Source organism: Cnephaeus nilssonii (assembly GCF_951640355.1).
Source record: "Cnephaeus nilssonii genome assembly, chromosome: X".
Lineage (NCBI taxonomy): Eukaryota > Metazoa > Chordata > Mammalia > Chiroptera > Vespertilionidae > Cnephaeus > Cnephaeus nilssonii.
Genome location: NC_137071.1, coordinates 50,306,759 through 50,327,866, shown reverse-complemented (window position 1 = coordinate 50,327,866; position 21,108 = coordinate 50,306,759). Strand labels below are relative to the sequence as shown.

The following is a 21,108-nucleotide window of genomic DNA, read 5'->3' as shown; positions in this document are numbered from 1 at the left end:
AGGGATCTCAATACCAGATTTCAAGCTGTATTACAAAGCCACTATTCTCAAAACAGCCTGGTACTGGCACAAGAACAAACATATAGATCAATGGAACAGAATAGAGAATCCAGATATTGACCCAAACCACTATGCTCAATTAATATTTGACAAAGGAGGCATGAACATACAATGGAATAAAGACAGTCTCTTCAATAAATGGTGTTGGGAAAATTGGACAGATACATGCAAAAAAATGAAGTTAGATCACCAACTTACGCCATACACAAAAATAAACTCAAAATGGATACAGGACTTAAACATAAGATGGGAAACCATAAAAATACTAGAGGAATCCACAGGCAGCAAAATCTTAGACATATGCCAAAAGAACTTCTTCACCGATACTGCCCCTAGGGCAATGGAAGCTAAAGAGAAAATAAACAAATGGGACTACATCAAAATAAAAAGCTTTTTTACAGCAAAAGAAACTATCAACAAAACAACAAGAAAGCCCACTGCATGGGAGAACATATTTGCAAATGGTATCACTGATAAAGGTTTAATCTCCAACATCTACAGGCAGCTTATACAACTTAATAAAAGGAAGATCAATGATCCAATAAAAAAATGGGCAACGGACCTAAATAGAATCTTTTCAAAAGAAGACAGAAGGAAGGCCAAGAGACACATGAAAACATGCTCAACGTCACTAATTATCCGAGAGATGCAAATCAAAACAACAATGCGGTACCACCTTACACCTGTCAGAATGGCTATCATCAACAAATCAGGGGAGGAACCAAGATGGCGGCATAGTTAAACAACTAATCTGCTGCCTCACACAACAATTTCAAAAATACAACTAAAAGACAAAACGTCTACCACCCAGAACCACGGGAAAGCTGGATGAGTGGAAGATTTACAACTAAGGAGAGAAAGGAGCACAAACGCTGAAAGGCTGAGGTACGGAGGCGCGCGAATCGGGCTGGCGGCGGGCGACTGGGTGCGCGGCTTTTCTTCAACCCAAAGGGAGACAAGCTCCCGATCACTCTGAAATCCAGTTTCTGGGAACATGCGGGGGACCCAGACACCTACAGGGAGAAACTGGACTCTCGGCCATCGGGTCGGAAAGTGAGAGTGACTTTTTTGCAGAGGTGTGCCCAGCAATCATTGTTTTACTGCGCTGGAGCGCAGGGCACAGGGACTTGGAAACATGGAAAGGCAGAGACTGCTGACGCCAGCCATTGCCGTTGGCCACGCCCTAGCCGAGTGACGCCCTGAGACCCCGCCCAGCCCTGAGACCCCGCCCCGCTCATTCTACAAACCTGCCCAGGCTCCACACAGCGGCTTTTGCATATAAATGGCCTGTTCTGTGGCAGCTCAACCAAATTAACTGCAGCTCCAGTCAGACTGCTCCAAAACCGCCCAAGCAAAGGAGGAGAAAACTAGTCCTTGCTGTAGCTCCTGCTGGGAGTGTCCACCTCAAGTAACTGGGAGGCTGACCCATTGAACCAATAGGACATCTAGTACACAAAACTACCCTACCAATTCAGGGAAGCAGAGAAAATGAGGAGGCAAGGAAACAGATCACAAACCAAAGAAATGGAGGAGAACAAGCGACTGGACATAGAGTTCAAAACCACGGTTATAAGGTTTTTCAAGAATTTCATGGAAAAGGCCGATAAATTCAATGAGACCCTCGAGGATATGAAAAAGGACCAACTAGAAATTAAACATACACTGACTGAGATAAAAAATATTATACAGAGACCCAACAGCAGACTAGAGGATCACAAGAATCAACTCAAAGATTTGGAATACAAAGAGGCCAAGGACACTGCTCCAGAGAAGCATGAAGAGAAAAGAATTCAGAAAGTTGAAGATAGTGTAAGAAGCCTCTGGGACAACTTCAAGCGAACCAACATCAGAATTATGGGGGTACCAGAAGAAGAGAGAGAGCAAGATGCTGAAAACCTATTTAAAGAAATAATGAACGAAAACTTCCCTCACCTGATGAAAGAAATAGACTTACAAGTCCAGGAAGCGCACAGAACCCCAAACAAAAGGAATCCAAAGAGGACCATACCAAGACACATCATAATTAAAATGCCAAGGGCAAAAGACAAAGAGAGAATCTTACAAGCAGCAAGAGAAAAACAGTTAGTTACCTACAAGGGAGCTCCCATACGATTATCAGCTAATTTCTCAACAGAAACCATGCAGGCCAGACGGGAGTGGCAAGAAATATTCAAAGTGATGAATAGCAGGAACCTACAACCAAGACTACTCTACCCAGCAAAGTTATCATTCAGAATTGAAGGGCAGATAAAGAGCTTCACAGATAAGAAAAAGCTAAAGGAGTTCATCACCACCAAACCAGTATTATATGAAATGCTGAAAGGTATTCTTTAAAAAGAGAAAAAAGAAGAAGATAAAAATTATGAACAACAAATACATATCTATCAACAAGTGAATCTAAAAGTCAAGTGAATTAAAAATCTGAGGAACAGAATAAACTGGTGAACTTAATAGAATCAGAGGCATAGAATGGGAGTGGATTGATAATTCTCAGGGGGAAAGGGGTGTCTGTGTGGGGAGTATGGGAAGAGACTGGACAAAAATCATACACCTATGGATAAGGACAGCGGGGGGGGGGAGGTAAGGACAGAGGGGGGTGGGAACTGGGTGGTGGGGAGATATGGGGGGAAAAAGGAGAAACAATTGTAATCTGAACAATAAAGATTCATTAAAAAAAAAACAAATCAACAAACGACAAGTGTTGGCAAGGATGCGGAGAAAAAGGAACCCTCGTGCACTGCTGGTGGGAATGCAGACTGGTGCAGCCACTTTGGAGAACAGTATGGAGTTTCCTCAAAAAACTGAAAATGGAACTCCCATTTGACCCAGTAATCCCACTCCTAGGAATATATCCTAAGAAACTGGGAACACCAATAAGAAAGGATATATGCACCCCTATGTTCATAGCAGCACAATTTACAATAGCTAAGATCTGGAAACAGCCTAGGTGCCCATCAGCATATGACTGGATCAGAAAACTATGGTACATCTACACAATGGAATATTATGCTGCCATAAAAAAGAAGGAATTCTTACAATTTGCAGCAACCTGGATGGAATTGGAGAACATTATGCTGAGTGAAATAAGCCAGTCAATGAAAGAAAAATACCACATGATCTCACTCATCCTACCTAATAAAATGGTAATATGTAAATTACCATCACTCCGCTACGCCCACGATTGGGCCAGAGGGAGGCGCAGGGGGCGGGACTCGGGGTGGCTAGGGTAGCCGATTGGGCCGGCAGGACGCTGAGCTCGCGTCACTCAGCGTCTGCGCCATGGCTGTGCTGCGGAACAGAAGGGGCCTCTGGGGCAGCGAGCTCACGTCCAGCTGCGGACCATCAAAAGCGGGGGAGCTGGGTGCCTGTCTGCTCCGGCACCAGGCCTTTCAGAAGCCTCCACCGAGCCGGAGGCTTCTGAAAGGCCTGGTGCACCAGCGGACAGGCACCCAGCTCCCCCGCGATCGAAAGCAAAAGCGTGTAGGGGACCCTACACGTGCATGATTCAATCATGCACTGGGCCTCTAGTTTATGGATAATAAAGAACATTATAAACTTGAACAAAAAGATAGATACAGAGGCAGTAAAGCATCAAACAGTCTGTCAAATTACAGCAGGAAGGTTAGGGAGAGGTGGGGAAGATAAGTGATCAACCAAAGGACTTGTATGCATGCATATAAACATAACCAATGGACGCAAAACTCTGGGGGGGGTGAGGGCATATATGGGAGTGGGGTGGGGGGGCAATGGTAAGATATGTACACATATAATACCTTAATAAAAAAATTGAAAAACAAAACAACATAGTGCAAGTTAAAGAGAAGCAGTTACTAGGCTGGGATGAGTATAGTAAAATTGCAAGGAACCTCTGAGAAAGGCTTTTGGCAATACACGCTCATTGCTATCAAAGTATTCAGACTCAACATAGTGCGCCCTTTCTAATAGTTACTGCCAACCACTCCTATGGATTAGACACAGATGCACTGGTTCTCCCCAATGTGAGTCTCTAGCTCAGATCATGCACCTGAGAGTTCAGACCTGTGTCTATAAGACATCTCCAGTCGGCTGTTTCCATTTCTCAACCCCATATCTTACACCAGACAGGCCTCCTCCTTGTTCCCAGTGAATGTACCACTGAATCACCAAGCCAGAAAACCAGGAATCATCCTAATTACCTCTGTGTCCCTCACCCCTGCACATTCATCACTTCCAGTCAGATCCTGGCAATACTCCATCTGCAATGTCTTTGAATCTGCCCTCTCCTCCAGACCCCACAGTCACAGACCTGGGTTTCACCTTTCTGTTTCTTGCTTGTATTGCTTAAATAGCCCTGACCCATTTCATCCAAGCCACTCACACTTCCTTCAAACCATCTATAAGGTTTGAAGCAGTCAGAGTTATCTTTCTAAAACACAAAGCTGATCTTGTCCTTAAAATCTTTCAATGGCTCCCCATTGTCTACCTACATGTTCAAGTCCAAGGGTCTTAAAATTTAGCAGCCCTCTGTGTTCCAAACTGCCTCACCACCATGTTTTCTCCAATGAGCTTCTCCTGGCCTTCTACCCCCTCCTCCCAGCTTGCCTCTCCCATTATAACGTGAATTCCTTGAAAGCAGGAACTAGATCTTAATCATCTCTACAGAGCTCAACACAGAGTAGGTTGGGTGAAGGAATGAATTTATTCTCAAGAAATCATGTGACTTAAGGGAAAGTCATATGAAGGAAACGTCACTGTAGCAACATTCATAATAAAGAAAAAGTGCAAAAAACTAAATGTTCAACAATAGAGAACTTTTATTAATTATGGGACATCCATTTAATGGAATGTGATGCAGCTGTTAAAATACTAATTCTGAAGCTTATGTAGCAACTCAGAAAGTATTTGTAATGTAATAAAAGTAGAATAGAACATGGTATGTATGCTAGGATTAAAATTATGTAAAATTATGCACGCACACAAACTGATCAGAATGAGAACAGGAACAAGTGAATACAGATGATGTGTTTAAGGTGTTTGGGGAAGTACTGTTTGTGATTTTCTTAGCTCTTTCCAGATTCCATTTATTGTTGTTAAAATGTCATTTGTGCTTAAATGCAAATTGACAGAGGAAAACATTTACTGAAACAGGTGCTTTGATTTCCTCAAGTCCTTTGATAAGCTGTGGTACAAACACAAACCACTGACCTGGTAGACAAGAAACCAACCCCCCACCCAACCCCCATTCTTAATTAGCTGTGTGATCTTGATTAAGTAATATCTGCAGCTCTGAGCAGCCATATCTCTTATCCTGTCTAGCTGGAAGTCCCGTGATTATTCCTCACTCCCAAATCAACTCTCATCATTTCTGTTAGCAGTACCACCATCTTCCCAGTGTCCTCAGACTGAAAACTTCAGAATTCACCTTCCATTGTCTCACCATCTCCACTCTCTCCCTAATCCTCAGCTCCAGTCAATTGCCTGTTCCTTTGAATATGCATTTATAGCATGCTTTACTATGAACCTGGTTCTAGACAGAGTCCTTGCCCTCTTAGTTAATACTGTCTGGTTGGGAAATGCTAACAATGTTTCTCTATCTTGCTTCTCTGCAGACTACTGAAGGGTAGAGTGGAGGGCAGAGACAGAGACATATAAAACAGAACCTCCTGAGTTAGGAGCTTGTCACCGTGGTGGGAGGAGTTCAGGAACAGACTGGATGCTAGACCTGGCACAATGAGTTGGATGTTAACTCAATTTATGCATTTAGCAAGTATTTACCAAGTGCTGGACACAATGCCAAGCTCTCTGTTAGGTAGCAAAGGACCTACTCAGATGAATTAGGGCAGGCTCTGTCATAGAGTTGCTCACAGTCTAGTGGAGGACAGACAAGGAAATCGGTCATTGCAGCCCAATATACTAAGTGCTGTCATGGAATTTGAACCGAGGGTTCTGGGGCAGAAAAATGTAGGATTGATCCTGCCTAGGGGCCTGGGGCCTCACAGAGCCAGAGGGACTAGAACTGTGTTTATCTCCAAGGCTGAAGAGATTAGGGGCCCAGGAAGGGGGTTGAGTTGTCCATAGCCCAGTGATGGGCAACCTTTTGAGCTTGGTGTGTCAAACTTCGCCAAAAAAACTGAGCATAACTCGGGTAGTGTGTCACTTTGAGGAAAAAACATTATTTCGCAAATGTTTCATCCTCAGGAGCAGCAAATGTTTCATCCTCGGCATGCGGCCGCCTCAGCGGCCGCGTGTCATCAGAAATGGCTACGCGTGTCAGTGCTGACACGCGTGTCATAGGTTCGCCATCACTGCCATAGCCCTTCCAAGGTGAGGAATCATCAGGTCCACAGGCAGGAAGCTAGAAAGCTTTTTCAGAGCAGTAATTGTTTGGAATGGCTTAAGCTTTGAGGTTTGGAATGGGTGAAGGGAGCAATGGACGTCCAGGCACAAAAGGTAGCAGGTGACTGGCAGAGGGAGTCCAGGAAGGAAGGCCAAGGGAGTTTCAAAGTAGGGAAATCACATGATCAACTGAGTTTTAGTTAAATAATTGGATGGTCTCTAATGTCCCCTCTCTTCCCTGAGATTTTATAAGTGCCAAATGTGTTGTATAGGAAGCAGGGGCAGGACACGAAGGTTCAAGGAGGGTTCCTACCCTTTCACCCTCTCGGCAATCTTCAGAGAAGCAAGAGAGATAAAAAAAAAAAAATGTTGGATCTTCCCAACTTATAGTATGGGCAGACCGGCTGGCTCTAGAGAACTGGGAAGAAGAGGCAGACCAAATATGTTTAAGAAATAATATTAGCCCGGCTAGCGTGGCTCACTGGTTGAGGATCAACCTATGATCCAGGTCATGGTTCGATTCCCTGTCAGGGCACATGCCTGGGTTTCGGCCTCGATCCCCAGTGTGGGGCATGCAAGAGGAAGCCAATCAATGATTCTCTCTCATCATTGATGCTTCCATCTTTCCCTCTCCCTTCCTCTCTGAAATCAATAAAAATATATTTTGAAAAAGAAATAATATTAAATATTAATTAAAATGCATTCTATTGCTTGTACAATCATGTATATGTGGACCTTAAAGTAGCCTCGCTTTGCACTCTAGTAGAAGGCAGGAAGTTTTTCTAGCTCATCTTGGCATTTCTGGCACCTAACACAGAACCAGGTGCCTCAGAGGAAGAGGAAGGGAGGGAAAGGGAAGGAGAAGATTGCTTTTAGAAATCGCCCTTTTTCAGCGGTCCTTCCCAAGCTCCGGATCTCTGACCTCCCACCAGCAGGTGGCAAGATAGTCCCTGCTCCCCTTGAAAGGGTGGGGTGGGCGGAGCATCCGAGGTCGGCGCGCGCAGCCTCCGATCCTTTTTTTCTTGGTGCACCGGAAAGAGGCGGTCCTCTTTCTTTGCCTAGCGCAGCCATGGTAAGACAACTTTTTGGCGAGCTCTTGGGATACCATCAGCCTCCATCCTCCCAGGGCCGGGACTGTCCTGGGTTTCTGGGCCCCCGCAGGGAGTGGCCGGGCGGAGGCAAACGGAGTATAGCCAGCATGGTTGGCCCAGGCGGGCTGGAGAGCGAGGGAGGTAGGTGATCGGTGGCACTGGCGGGAAGGCCTTGGTCTCTGGCGTGCCACGCATACTTCCCCCGCTGGGAGGAACGGCTTTCTAATCAGACCGGGGCCTTGGATGGACCTGGAGGGCCAGGGCTGGTGGGCAGCAGCTGCAACAGGCAGAAAAGGATTTTCTTCGTCATTGTCTTTTGGGCACAGCCTTACTTTGCGAACTGAGGCCAGTAAGCATCTGTACACAGCAATAGGCTTCCGCATGTTAAAGTGAAAGCCAGTGTCAGCTTTTGGCTTTAGAGTAAGGGGGAGCAGCTATTGGCACGTGGTTGTGCTGAGGTCAGGTTCATCGCGCACCAGACGCTCGTGTTGGGAAAACTTATATTTGATCAACAAGTAGAAGCACAGATTGGATCCAGGTCCACATTTCTGTTGCTGGCTTGGCTGTATGCCAAGAAGTCCAACCCCTGTCCATTTCATCAGTATAGTGTCCTGGAAAAAGTAAAAACTTCGAGAAGCAAACACTTTTAAGCAGTAATATGAAAATACTTACAAAACTCTTCCTCAGGCTCGTGGTCCCAAGAAGCATCTGAAGCGTGTAGCAGCTCCAAAGCATTGGATGCTGGATAAACTGACCGGTGTGTTTGTAAGTATCATTATAATGTAATTGTGTTTCAAGGGGCAGTTTTATTGAGATATAATTGACATAATTTAAGGGACATATTTCATACTATTTCCTTTAATTTTTTTTTAATATACTTGTATTGATTTCAGAAAGGAAGGGAGAGAGAGAGAATCATGGATAGGCTGCCTCCTGCATGCCCCCTGATTGAGGGTTGAGCCGGCAACCCGGGTATGTGCCCTTGACCGGAATCGAACCCAGGACCCTTCAGTCCACAGGCTGACGCTCTATCAACTGAGCCAAACCGGCTAGGGCTACTATTTCCTTTATGTCAGACATCCCTGATTGCTGTATTCATAATGTTTCTTGCAGTGCCTCCCATAAGATTTCTGTACCTCATTTATTCCACATACCACATAGTACACTTAACATGGACTCAGGATCCACGTGTTCTTAACAGGCCTGGTCCTTTGAAGTGGGGTTGGGGGGAATACCTCTTGACCTAAATTGGAGGGGGGTTGATGGACTGTCTGGTGTCTAGGTCCGTGGTCAGCAAACTGCGGCTCGCAAGCCACATGTGGCTCTTTGGCCCCTTGAGTGTGGTTCTTCCACAAAATACCACGGCCTGGGCGAGTCTATTTTGAAGAAGTGGCGTTAGAAGAAGTTTAGGTTTTAAAAATTTGGCTCTCAAAAGAAATTTCAATCGTTGTACTATTGATAATTTGGTTCTGTTGACTAATGAGTTTGCCTACCACTGGTCTAGGTAATGGATCTCAGGATTTGGAAGGTGGATTTGAATGAATCCTAACAATAGCTTGAGATGGTGTTTTTAAAAATCATTTTACAGGCTCCTCGGCCATCTACCGGTCCCCACAAGCTGAGAGAATGTCTCCCTCTCATCATTTTCTTAAGGAACAGGCTTAAGTATGCTCTAACAGGAGATGAAGTAAAGAAGATCTGCATGCAGCGGTTTATTAAGATTGATGGCAAGGTCCGAACCGATATAACCTACCCTGCTGGTTTTATGGGTAAGTGGTTAGTACTTGGCTCCTTAAAACATTAAGTCGCTCTCATCATTAGCCTTAGGAATCCATGTTGTTGTTTTAAATGGGAACTTCTTTTTTTTTTTTTTTCTTCTTCTTACTGTGGTATAGTTAATGCAGCATGAGATAGTGGGGTCACTATAGTAACCTTGGTTACTTACTGTTTGATATCAGATGTCATCAGCATTGACAAGACTGGAGAGAATTTCCGCCTGATCTATGACACTAAGGGCCGCTTTGCTGTTCATCGTATTACACCTGAGGAGGCCAAGGTGAGTGCAAGCAGACTGGGTTTTCATTCAGTAAAATTAAGTACATGGGCTGGTCTATTGGGATGAGATAGGTAAATCAAGATTACTTAAAATCTTGTATCTGGAAATGTCCAGTTAACAATTTGGTTAAATTCTATCATATGTGCAATTTCCTGTTGTGTTATTAAAAGCATTTCTAATAGCTGTATAGCAGTCTGTTGCTGGATGTCTAATAATTGACCTCCATTTTAAGTTAACATTCTCAACAGATTTTCTTTTTTTTATGACAGAAATAAATTCTGGTTGAATAGTGACTTCCTGGTTTTCTTTTTTAAAGGCAAGGAGAGTGATTTCTCCAAGAATTTATGAGTACCTAAAATAAGGGTCCTCTTAAGGATAAAGGACCAGAAACCAATATCTAGTCCAATCCATTTGGCCCTTTGTCATATCTCCATTACTCTGGAAGGGAAAGGTGTTAGTGGAGGAGACTGAAAATCCTTGGGCACTGTTTTGAGATAGCTTCAAAAAAGATTAGACATTGGTTGTTTTATGAAATTTGTTATGATGGATTACACAAAGTTTTATGGTTTCTTGAACTATTGGCTGTAAATGAAGGTTGATTTGTGTGATTCAACTCCTAACTTCCTTAGCTGCCTTGTTAATTGGCAGGCTAGAGGGCATGTCCATGACGTAGGGGTGATTTGATTTACTTTAAAATGTCAGGGAATATAAATCCAAAGCAGAAACATTTTGTGAGGTATTTGTTGATTGGATTAACTTCTAATGCAATTGCAGTTCTTGAGACACTCAGTTGTGATGCAGAGAGAGCCACTAAGAGGCTCTTTTTAGAAATGGTGAGGGAAGAATTCAGGGGCTCCATGAGGCTTAAAACAGCCTGGAGAAAGGAGGGTGATCAGCCCACTCCACGGAGGAATTAGGATTTATGGTGCCTTCATGCCTTGGATTTAACATGGGAATGATGCACTGCTATCAGGAAAATCCCATGGTGACACTAGCCTAGAGGGAGGGCCAGTGTACAAGATAAATTTGTGGAGGGTGGCAAGAAAAATCAAGGACACCTTCTGCTGTAGTTCAAGAAACCTATGTAGGGCTGTTGCCTTTGGCTGCTAATTGCATTTTTTTAACCTGGCGACTTGTGGCTTTGAAATAATCTTTTTGTCCATTGTGGAGCATAGTGCATGTGCACTAGACTAAATGAGGCTAACCTTTGTGTGTTTCTAGTACAAGTTGTGCAAAGTGAGGAAGATCTTTGTGGGCACAAAAGGAATCCCTCATCTGGTAACCCATGATGCTCGCACCATCCGCTACCCTGATCCCCTCATCAAGGTGAACGACACCATTCAGATCGATTTGGAAACTGGCAGAATTACTGATTTCATCAAGTTTGACACTGGTAAGCAGCCTCTACACTACCTGGGCATCTCTTTAAACCCCAGCTATAAGAGCTGTTTAGGTTTTTTGTTTTGTTCCATCACCATTTATCCCTTCTGTGCCATCTTCCCTGCAGGAGCTGTTCTTTGCTTTTCTCTCCCCCACTCTACCCCCCCCCCCCTTTTAATTTTTTATTAATTGTACTTAACCCTTTGCACTCGCTTGCTTTTTTTCTCGATTCCTTTATTCTACTCGGGATTTAATTTTTTAAATACCCCAGATTTTACAAAGCGCAGCAGTAGAATAAAAAACTGGAGTTTCTTTTCATACAAACTTCTTTATTTGGATTTTTTTGTATTTCAAATTATTGATACATTCAATAACCGTCACACTCGACATCCGAGTGCAAAAGGTTAATCAGTCATCACTTGCACAGGGCCTGGGTACAGAGCTTTTGTTTGAGTCTTCCAGGTAATTCCCATGCACCTAGTTAGCAACAGAAGCTAGATGTCTTTTGTTGTAGTAAGGGAAACTGGAGAGTGTAGCTACTCTAATGCCCAGTATTTTTACTTTTAAGGCCCAAATGCTCAGAATATTCTGAGTGGCTGAGGTGAGGTCTGGCATAGCACATTCTCAGGCCTGTTCTAAATGTCTCAAAACTCCCCTATCTGTGGAAACAGCTTGAGGGCTGGGCAGGTAAGTCTGGTGAAAAAGCAAGCCAGCCTCTTTGTAATAAGAGCTCTTGTTAATGCTGTCATTGTGCCTTGGAAGAACAGCATAGTCTAGGCGAGACATAGGGAGGACCTGGCAAGGTGGGTGCAGTAGACTTCACATTTGTTAGGTGTGCTGCAAGAGGGATGGGAGAAATCTTAAGAGGCCTGGGTTGGGTAACATATCCACAGAAGTAAATTTGAATGAGAGAAGGGATTAATGAACTTATACCTGTCTCTGTCATGTAATACACTGGGTTGTAATAGCAGATTATTCCTTCTTGCCTAGGTAACTTGTGCATGGTAACCGGAGGTGCTAACCTGGGAAGAATTGGCGTGATCACCAACAGGGAGAGGCACCCTGGTTCTTTTGATGTAGTTCATGTGAAAGATGCCAATGGCAACAGCTTTGCCACCCGGCTCTCCAACATTTTTGTAATTGGCAAAGTAAGTCTTGGGTTTCCCTTTTCTCTAGTCCAGGAAAAACCTGTAAATGCAGGTACTGCTGGGATTGCAGCTCCTGATGGACTGGCTGTGCAGAAGCTAGTGTGAAGCCTCTTCTGGAATAGGGCTCACATAGAGTGGGGTTGGGCAGACCTGTGCTTTTTCAGTGTTGCAGAATCAGCAGGGCGGGGGGCTTTGGTGAAAAGTGCCAATGATGATCAGCCTTGTAGTTTGCATTTATGTATATGGGCAGCAGGTTTAGGGGAATGGCTCCAAGTAGTGCATGTTTCTGAAAAACCAGCATCCAAGTGTCTGGAGACTTCTTGGCTATTGCTAAGTGCTCTCACAAGCAGGCTTCTGTTCCTTTAAATGAGATGACAAATGTGCCGAACTGCTAATAGAGTTGGTGTATAGCAGGTTTTGATTCTTGTTTTCTCCTTCAGGGCAACAAACCATGGATTTCCCTACCCCGTGGAAAGGGTATCCGCCTCACCATTGCTGAAGAGAGAGACAAGAGACTGGCGGCCAAACAGAGCAGTGGGTGAAGTGAGCTCTAGGTGACATGATTGGAAAAGTCTTTGTACTTAATTAAAGATAATACAGCATGATTAATTGCCTTTTTGGTATGAGAGGGTTGGGGTTTTTTGTTTTAATTTAATTTCCTGCTATTGTACTTTATAACATGTAAAACAGATGGAATTTTTCAGACATTCTATTTACCTTCCTGTGTCTGTTATAGGCTGGGCTTGGGTGGTGATGGGAAGGAGAACACACCTGACAAAGAAGGAACAGCAGCCCTTGAGTTGGCCAAGACCTTGTCTATCCTGTTAAGTCTTCTTGGCTTTAAAAGAAAATCAGTACCTTCCTTTATCTCTGGTCTTCCTGCCATTGCTATCCTCAACTCCAACCTCAGAGGTCTCTGCAAAACAGAAAGTGTGTGGAAAATAAACTTGTTCCTACTTCCTTACTGTGTAGTGTCAGGTGGGACTTGACTGCCAAACTCAAAAAGTGTCCCTGCTGTAAGGTGTGCCAGGTCCTATACCTGTTCATCCCGAGCCCTGGGTCTCCTCCAAGAATTATTGTGCCTTTTGCTGTTAGCCTTCTCAACCAGCAATTATTCCCATTACACTATAAAGCATGTCTTACAAAAACCAAAAGTAGCTTTGTCTCCCATAGCCAGGCTTCTCAACCGTCACATTCATTTAACGTCATTATTTGCTGCAATCTACGCAGGCTTCCTAAATCATCCCACCATGACAGGTTTGGGGTTGAAAAACTTGGACATATTTCTCCATCTGAGGTGTGATGAGTCTGTGCCAAGTCACTGTATATTTAACTGGGGTTGTCTAATGGTATCCCTGGTTCCCAGTCCTGTGGTTCAGAGAAGAGGCCTGCTAAGGAACTGGCTTGGCCCTTGGCTGAGTCAAGAGTGGCAGAATACTGGTCTGGAATAACAACATCCAAATCATTCATCTAAAGGAGGCATGTCCAGGAATCTCAAGCCCAGGTTTGGCAGCACAGGACTCCCCTGCTTGATGAATTGCAGACTTCAATGCACCACTGGCAAGGGCCTCAGGACCTCTGCCTAAGCAGAAGGGAAGAGTAGAATCTTACCCATACAGGCAGTTGTGAGGTTCAAGGTTAGAAGTAAACTGGTGCTCCCTTGAGGAATGGGCAAGTGAGGCTAAAAAGTCCCAAGTACGAGGGTCTCTGAATGCTGGTGGATTCTCTGCTGCACTCACTTTGGCTGCACTTCTTTCTAGGTTCTAAGTCTCAGCTGAGGAACCAAAGCATATGGGAATGAGGCCTCTAAGTTGGTTCCACAAGTGTGGTTTTTTCCTGGATACTGATAGGCCGGCCATCTTACATAATGGGAATTAGTGCGTTCAGCTGCAGTTTCCTCACATCACCAGAGTTTTTTTAAAGACATTTTTAATTTGTTTTTATTTTTTATTAGCAACTAACCCCATTGTAGGAAAGGTTTCCATCCTAACACTAGATCATGTCACCAGACTCAGCCAAAGTGGCCTGTATCAGAATGAGCTACAAGTTTACAAATAAAATAGCTCTTTGTAGGGCTTTTCAAGGCTTCCAGTTTGATTCATAAACTCTAACAGTTTTTACGGATCATCTCAGCAAGGAGGCAGACATGGTCCCAAAATGAAACAAGCAGAATTTGGCAGGGCGGCCTCATGCCCCCATCAGAGGGCAACACAACTTTGAGAACAAGAATACAAACATCTAGGACTTGTATAGTGCTTCATAGTTCACAACTGACATCTTGATTTTTTTTTTTAATTTTAATTCTCCGAGGAAATGTTTTCATTGATTTTTAGAGAGAGAAATACTAATTGCTTGCCTCCCGTATACACCTGGACCAGGGATGGAATCTACAACCTTTTCTGATGTATGGGAGAACACTCCAGCCAGCTGAGCCACCCAACAAGGGCCCATCTAGATTTTTTAATATCCAAATCCTGTGTTCTTGTTGCTAAACCACAGACAGTGATATCCATCCCACTGCTCCCTGATCGATGCCCATCTATCCAATCATCTGTCATGGCAAATTCCACTTTACCAGTTACTCAGGCCAAACACTGGACATGTCCTTGACTTGTTTCCTTTTATCAAGCTCCACATATAACTTTATTAGAAAATCCTGTTAGCTTTACCTTCAAAATATATGTAGAACCCATATTTGGTGGTATTTAGAAATTAATTTTCTGTGTTATCAGTCATCTTTCATAGATACTGAAGGATTTGCAGAAGAAATGAGAAGCAATCTGGAATTGCTTTTAAAATAATCTAGTGGGTGATGATCAATGAAACAAAATTGTCCATAATGTTAAAACTGGGTAATGGGTACATGGGGTTCATTACACTAATCGCTCTATTTCTATATGTGTTTGATATTTTTCATAATAAACTTATAAAAGAAGCAAATAGTATGGTGTCTGCCCTTCTTCCCAAATGAATTTGGACCACTTCTTATTGCCAGCATTGCTACCACCTTGGTCTGAGCTGCCAAACAACTCTTGCCTATATTGTATAATAGAGTAGCAATTTTTTTTATTTTTTTCCCCAGTCACTTTTTATTGACTTTGTTAATGTTACAAGAGTTCTTGCACTGCCAAACCATGCCTGAGAATTCAAAGAAAGAAATGGTACAATGGACATCCTCTCCACCCATCATACAGCATATTAAAACTTGATTCATGTGCATTTTGACAATTTCACAATCTTAAAAAGTTGTAACAAGAGTTGGTTTTAAATCTGCAGGTCTTCAGTTTTCTAGTACAGTAAGCCATTAAATAAGTTCCATATACCCATCTCGGTTCATTCCTCAGTAATATAACCCTCAACAAAATTCTGCTGGAAAAAAAATGCATACTTTTCAGGGAAAATATGTGGCTCAAGGTCCAAGAGATTTGTTAAGATTTTTGGTTCCCAAATGAAGTCTTCAGTTTAACCAAGAATCCCTTATTTCTCGCTTAATCATCCAACCTCTCCTTGGTTTGCTCAGCAACTTGCCCAAACACATCTGAAGGCAGGCGTCCCAGCCCACCACCTCAGAGAACACCAACATTATTGCCCAGGAATGGTTGGCAGTCCTGTCAGGAGATCTGGAACCCCCCCCAGGAGTCCGATTCCTGTGTTGACACTTTTATCAAGACTAAACTCCCACAGAAATATGCTCCCGTTATCAGGCTAGTTTACTCACCCGCTTGCTTCACTCTTGCCAGTAGCAAGTCTGCAACTCCCCCCATTTGGCAAAGGGATTTATTACAGAGAAACCAGACTCTGCATCAAGTGGTCGCACACCACTTTGACATATTTCTATTGAACCAAAGATACAGAACTAGGAAATTATCATACTATCTCATTAGATGGAAAGAAACTTTTTAGTAAACCTGGCTATCTTCCTGAAGTCCCTTTTCAGGACTAAAAATGACTGAATAGTTTAGGCTGTAATTATTAAAACAGAAGTGCTACATCGCCTGTGGTTTGCCCCTGATTTTAAATGAACAGCATAAAGACACACCAGAGGGTTGATAACAGAGCTACCCCGGGACAATCTACAGAATGTCCAGTAACTTAAAAATTTGGGCACAAATATATCTGAAATTGTCAAAGACTGTGCAAGATCCATGAAACCTAAGTGGGTTTTAGGTTGAGGTTCTGCTCATGTTGCTTTGAATTTGTAAGAATGGGTCAGTGGATCCCCTTGGCCTGAGCAGAAACCATCCTCTTTCCACTGCAGTTAACTTTACAATTAGACCTGATTCGAGGAGGCTTTAGCAGCACCTGAAGTAGAGCCCCCTGCACCCTCTGCCCTTTCCATCAAAGGCTTTTTGGTTCCCCTCTAGGGATTGGCAATTTCACAATTCTAATGCATATTTCAGGTCACTTACTTAACCAAGCAATATGCTCTGTCAAAGAACTTCTTCCAAGTCAAAGCAAAAAAGGCCTTAATGTGGAACATAGAGAAAGCACTACCCCAATGAAAAATTACTAAAAGAAACAAGATTATTCCCTCCCATGCCCCTCTCCCCACTTGGTGGACCCAAGTTTCGTTGAATTTGTGGTTACCTCAGAATACAACTCAAAGTTTAAATTAGAAATCCCAGCCCTACACAGAGCATCTGAACACATCTGTTCTTTTGAGAGCGGCACATTCCAGAGGTCTAACAGCCACAGCCCACTACAGAGCGCATTCCCGGAGGGTGGGGCACAGGACAGGTTAGTTAAGGTCACTTAAATCTTCATCTTTTATAGCAGATCAGAACCCAGACGCTGACTCTCTGCAGGATTTCTGATAGGAATCCAGTAGAGCTGGTTGTAAGTTCCATATCGCCACTTAAGAGCTGTAACGTTCTAATCCACAAGTTGTGATCCACATGAGTGCAGCAAATCTGAGGTAGTCAACCTTACAAAAGCTCAGAATCTGAACATAAAAAGATTTTGAAATGACCACTGGCTGCCGTTTTTTTGTGGGTTTGTGTTTTTTGTTTGTTTGTTTTTGTATTTGCAGAGTAATTATTATGAGAGAACACTGCTGAATCTAGTTCACACATTTATAACAATGAAAATCCTCCTAAATTCAATATACACAGAGCAGTTGTGACACTTGAAACTTCCATAGTGCGATAGGGCTGGTCACTTATATCGAGGGGTCTGCATCGGTTGCTGTCGATCCAGCAGAGATCAGATGACGAATGGCTGTTCATGGTGGTTAGCGGTGGTCTAGTTACCTTGGAAAGGGTAGCAAAGACCATTCCTCAATTGTACTGTGTGTGGCTGTTTGTTTGATTTTCAAGCACAGTGTACTGGTTGTCTAGCTGAAGTTTAAGGGCCTGGTTTTTTGAAACCTCATCCCTACCTCTAGTTTTGTGTCTTACTACTTCAAAGCTCTTCTCCATTTCTTTATCCTTTCGGCTTTCTACATGCTTGGCAGTGGACTGCAGGGATGGGAACTGTGTATCACTGTATATTTCTGGTGGTCCTTGTGGTGTTTTCCTTATTGTGGTTAACCTGGCTCCAGGAGGCCTATACACACCACTAGTCATTACCGGTTCTGGGGTTTCTGTAACAATTACTGGAGCAGGAGGTGCTTGTACCGGAGCTGTTTTATTCCAGGGACCTGAAGATTTTTCTACACCACCACCACCTTCGCCTTCTTCCCAATTATCACCAGGATCTTCTCTTTTTTCACTATCGTCTTCTTCCTTTTCACTTATTTGCATTGCCTGAACTCTGAGGCCGCTGTAATCCACCTCTTTCTGCTCAAATTCTTTCCACTCATCTTCATCCTTCGTCACGGCCTTGGTGGCGGCCCCAGGGCCCACGGCCCCCGCGGTCCCGCCGTCGCCCGGCCGGGCCCCCACGCCCGCCCCACTGCCCGCCGCACCCGCGGCTCCGCTGCTCCCGCCAGCGGCACCCGTGGCGCCCGCGGCACTCGCTGCCCGGTTGCTTCGCTCCTTCTTCTTCTTTTTGTCCCTCTTGGCGAAGAAGTTGTCCAGGCTCCGCTCCTCCGTCTCGGCCACGACCTTGGCCTCCTCGACCCGGATGGGTGGGGCCGGCGGCGGGCGTGGCCCGCGGGGCTCCGACCTCTGGGTCTACGCCGGGTCGATGCTCAGGCTCCCGGGTGCGGCGACGCCTCAGCCCCGCGGGGTTGCCGAGGCGTGTGCAGCCGGGCAGGCGGCTCCCCTCCCCTCCCCCCGCGAGCTGGCGGGCGGTGGTACGGTCCGCCTGAAGGATCGCGCGCCGCCACGGGCGCCGGGACCCAGGCGCAGGATCCCGCCCGCTCCGCAGTCGGAGGGGAAAAGGCTAGAGTAGCAATTTTAAATCTTTTTCATCTCTTGGCACACATAAACTAATTAAAATTCTGCGGCACACCAAAAATATATATTTTTTGCTGATCTAACCCCAAAAAAGGGGTATAACTTTGATTGATTTACAAAAAAGATTAATTATCTACCATTTTTACGCCAATGATACATTTTAAAAAGTCAGGTGCCCCTCTGGGGTGGCTCAATGGTTGTGCATTGACCTATGAACCAGGAGGTCACTTGGATTCCTGGTTAGGCTCGATCCCCAATAGGAGGCAGCTGATTGATGATTCTCATCATTGATGTTTATATCTCTCCCTCTTTCTGAAATCAATAAAAACATTTTCTTTAAAAATCAGGTGCCTATACAAGTATATAAGGATTTCTGGTACCAAGAATTAACCAGTCAGACACAACCTAATTATGTGATGTGACCAATAAGATGGAACTATATGGTTCAAGACCAAGACGGCATTCATACCGGCAACCATTGTTATGGTGGCTGTTGTCATTTTCTTATTTGACAATCTAAGAGAAAAGAGATTAGTGACCCTGACTAAATAGTCAGGTGTTGCATGTTTTAAAAATTATTGTGGCACACCGGTTGAAAATTGCTGGATTAGAGCATTTGCCCCTGGCTGGTCTGGCTTTCATCCTTGCCCCCATACAGTCTCAACCCAACAGCCAGAGGCATCCTGTTTAAAGTGTGTAAGTCAGGTCAAGTCACTATGAAGAGCCCCTGATGGCTCCTGTCTCACTCAAACTAAAACCCACAGTCATCACAAGGCCCTATGAGGCCCCCACAATCTGGCCTCTGACCTAATCTATTACTACTCTACCCCAGCTCAATCTGTTCCAGCCACACTGGCCTCCTGCTGTTTCTTGAACATGAGAGGTACTCTCCTGTCTAAGCACCTTGCACTGACTCCTTTTGTAATACATGTAGCTTATAGTATGAATATTTTCAAATATACGGAAAAGTCAAAAGAGTAGAATGATGAATACCTATGTAGACATCAGCTAGATTCCATAATGGCTTTATTTCTCTACTAGAGGCCCAGTGCACAAAATTTGTGCACTGGGGGGAGGGAAATGTCCCTCACCCCAGCCTGCAACTCTCCAATCTGGGACCACTCGAGGGATGTCCGACTGCCCATTTAGGCCCGATCCCTGCTGGCTAACAACCGCTCGCCTGCCTGCCAGCCTGATCACCCTCTAACCACTCCCCTGCCAGCCTGGTTGCCCCTAACTGCTCTCCTCTGTAGGCCTAGTTGCCCCCAACTACCCTTCTCTGCAGGCCTGGTCCCCCCCACCTCTCCTCCCCTGAAGGCCTGGTTGCCCCTAACTCCCCTCCCCTGCTGGCCCAGTCACCCCTAAGTGCCCTACCCTGCCAGCCCGGTCACCCCTAACTGCCCTCCCCTGCTGGCCTGGTCACCCCTAACTGCCCTCCCCTGCCGACCCGGTCGCCCCCAATTGCCCTCCCCTGCAGGCCTGGTCACCCCCAACTGCCCTCCCCTGCAGGCCTGGTTGCCCCCAACTGCCCTCCCCTGCTGGCTATCTTGTGGTGGCCATCTTGTGTCCACATGGGGGTGGCCATCTTTGACCACATTGGAGCGGCCATCTTGTGTGTTGGAGTGATGGTCAATTTGCATATCACCTCTTTATTATATAGGATGTAGACATAAACACACACACCTATTTTTCTGAACCCTTTGAAAGTAAGTTGCAGGCATGACCTTGATTTTCCTAATGCCAAGAGATGGCAAGTGCTGACTCCAAGATGCTCCACCTACAGAGTTAATTTCCATGTTACCTTGGGTATAAACTAGATCCCAGGAAAGATGCTATCTTTTCAGGTATGACTTTTCCATCCTGAATCAGGGGAATCTATTCATCTGTCCCAGGTTGTTGGGCCTGGAAAATTCCCCAGATCCAAAGGTCAATCCTAAAGCCCAAAGAGAGAATGGAAAATGAAAAGTTTTGTTCTGTGGAGGCAGGAGTTTGTGGGCTGATTTTCTCTACCATCTGACTCCTGAGAATGTTGTACTGTTTGAACAATACATAATAATAACAAATAATGTTCCCAGGAGACAACCAACAGCATAATAATCCTATCTAATAATAGACAAATATGCAAATTGACCACACCTTCACCACGCCCACCAACCAATCAGGACGAATATGCAAAATACCCCAACAAATATGACGGCTAATTTGCATATCAAGACAGCGTAGAAAGAAGCCAAGAGCAGTAGAAGGGAGCAAAGCTGCGGAGAAGCAAGCAAGCCGGGGGAGGAGACGGGAGGAGCGGAGGCGGGGCCGGGGGAGAAGGGAGGAGCGGAGGCGAGGCCGGGGGAGAAGGAAGGAGAGCGGGAGGGGGACAAGGGAGGAGAGCAGGCAGGGCGGGGTAGAGTGCAGCAGGAAACCCTATTGCAGGATTTTTCCTGCAACGGGAACGCTAGTAATAATAATAACAACAGAAAGAAGAAACTTCCCAAGAGCCAACAGCTTTTCAGTTTATTCCCAGGGCTTTACTAGGGATATGCTCATGTATTTTCCTTAGCTTTTCTAGCAGTGGTGAACATATGTAATCAGTGATGGGCTGATAAATGGTTAACAACTAGCTCCTTGAGAAAAAGTGTGTGTGTGTGTGTGTGTATAGGTTTACTATAAATTCTGATATAAAGGATATATAACACAATTTATAAATAATAATAAAGTAGGCAATACTC

The 21,108-nt window shown here is 44.6% G+C and overlaps 2 protein-coding genes across 3 annotated transcripts; one reads left to right on the top strand and one right to left on the bottom strand.

The window, feature by feature from the left end:
• Positions 1 to 8,153: 8,153 nt before the first annotated feature.
• On the top strand, positions 8,154 to 13,010 carry RPS4X (ribosomal protein S4 X-linked). 2 transcript variants are annotated; one of them, XM_079765168.1, is made up of 6 exons: positions 8,154 to 8,231; positions 9,120 to 9,235; positions 9,425 to 9,522; positions 10,744 to 10,915; positions 11,893 to 12,050; positions 12,491 to 13,010. In XM_079765168.1, the coding sequence occupies exons 2-6, from the start codon at positions 9,169 to 9,171 to the stop codon at positions 12,590 to 12,592; spliced, it is 597 nt and encodes a 198-aa protein (XP_079621294.1). In that variant the 5' UTR covers positions 8,154 to 8,231; positions 9,120 to 9,168; the 3' UTR covers positions 12,593 to 13,010. The 2 variants fall into 2 exon arrangements, with proteins under 2 accessions (XP_079621294.1, XP_079621293.1); XM_079765167.1 differs by having other exon boundaries at positions 9,055 to 9,235.
• Positions 13,011 to 15,964: 2,954 nt separating this feature from the next.
• On the bottom strand, positions 15,965 to 17,931 carry LOC307095854 (protein CDV3 homolog). The gene has a single exon (XM_079765453.1). It carries the CDS (start codon positions 17,789 to 17,791, stop codon positions 17,327 to 17,329), a length of 465 nt encoding a protein of 154 aa, XP_079621579.1. The 5' UTR covers positions 17,792 to 17,931; the 3' UTR covers positions 15,965 to 17,326.
• Positions 17,932 to 21,108: the final 3,177 nt, after the last annotated feature.

What these genes read in the sequence shown, in the direction of transcription:
- RPS4X (XM_079765167.1), top strand. Translation starts at nt 8,205, where the DNA reads ATGCTGGATAAACTGACCGGTGTGTTT. An exon ending in TTACACCTGAGGAGGCCAAG is followed by an intron (nt 9,523 to 10,743) that starts GTGAGTGCAAGC and finishes GTGTGTTTCTAG; the next exon opens with TACAAGTTGTGCAAAGTGAG. An exon ending in TTTCATCAAGTTTGACACTG is followed by an intron (nt 10,916 to 11,892) that starts GTAAGCAGCCTC and finishes CTTCTTGCCTAG; the next exon opens with GTAACTTGTGCATGGTAACC.
- LOC307095854 (XM_079765453.1), bottom strand. Translation starts at nt 17,791, where the DNA reads ATGCAAATAAGTGAAAAGGAAGAAGACGATAGTGAAAAAAGAGAAGAT.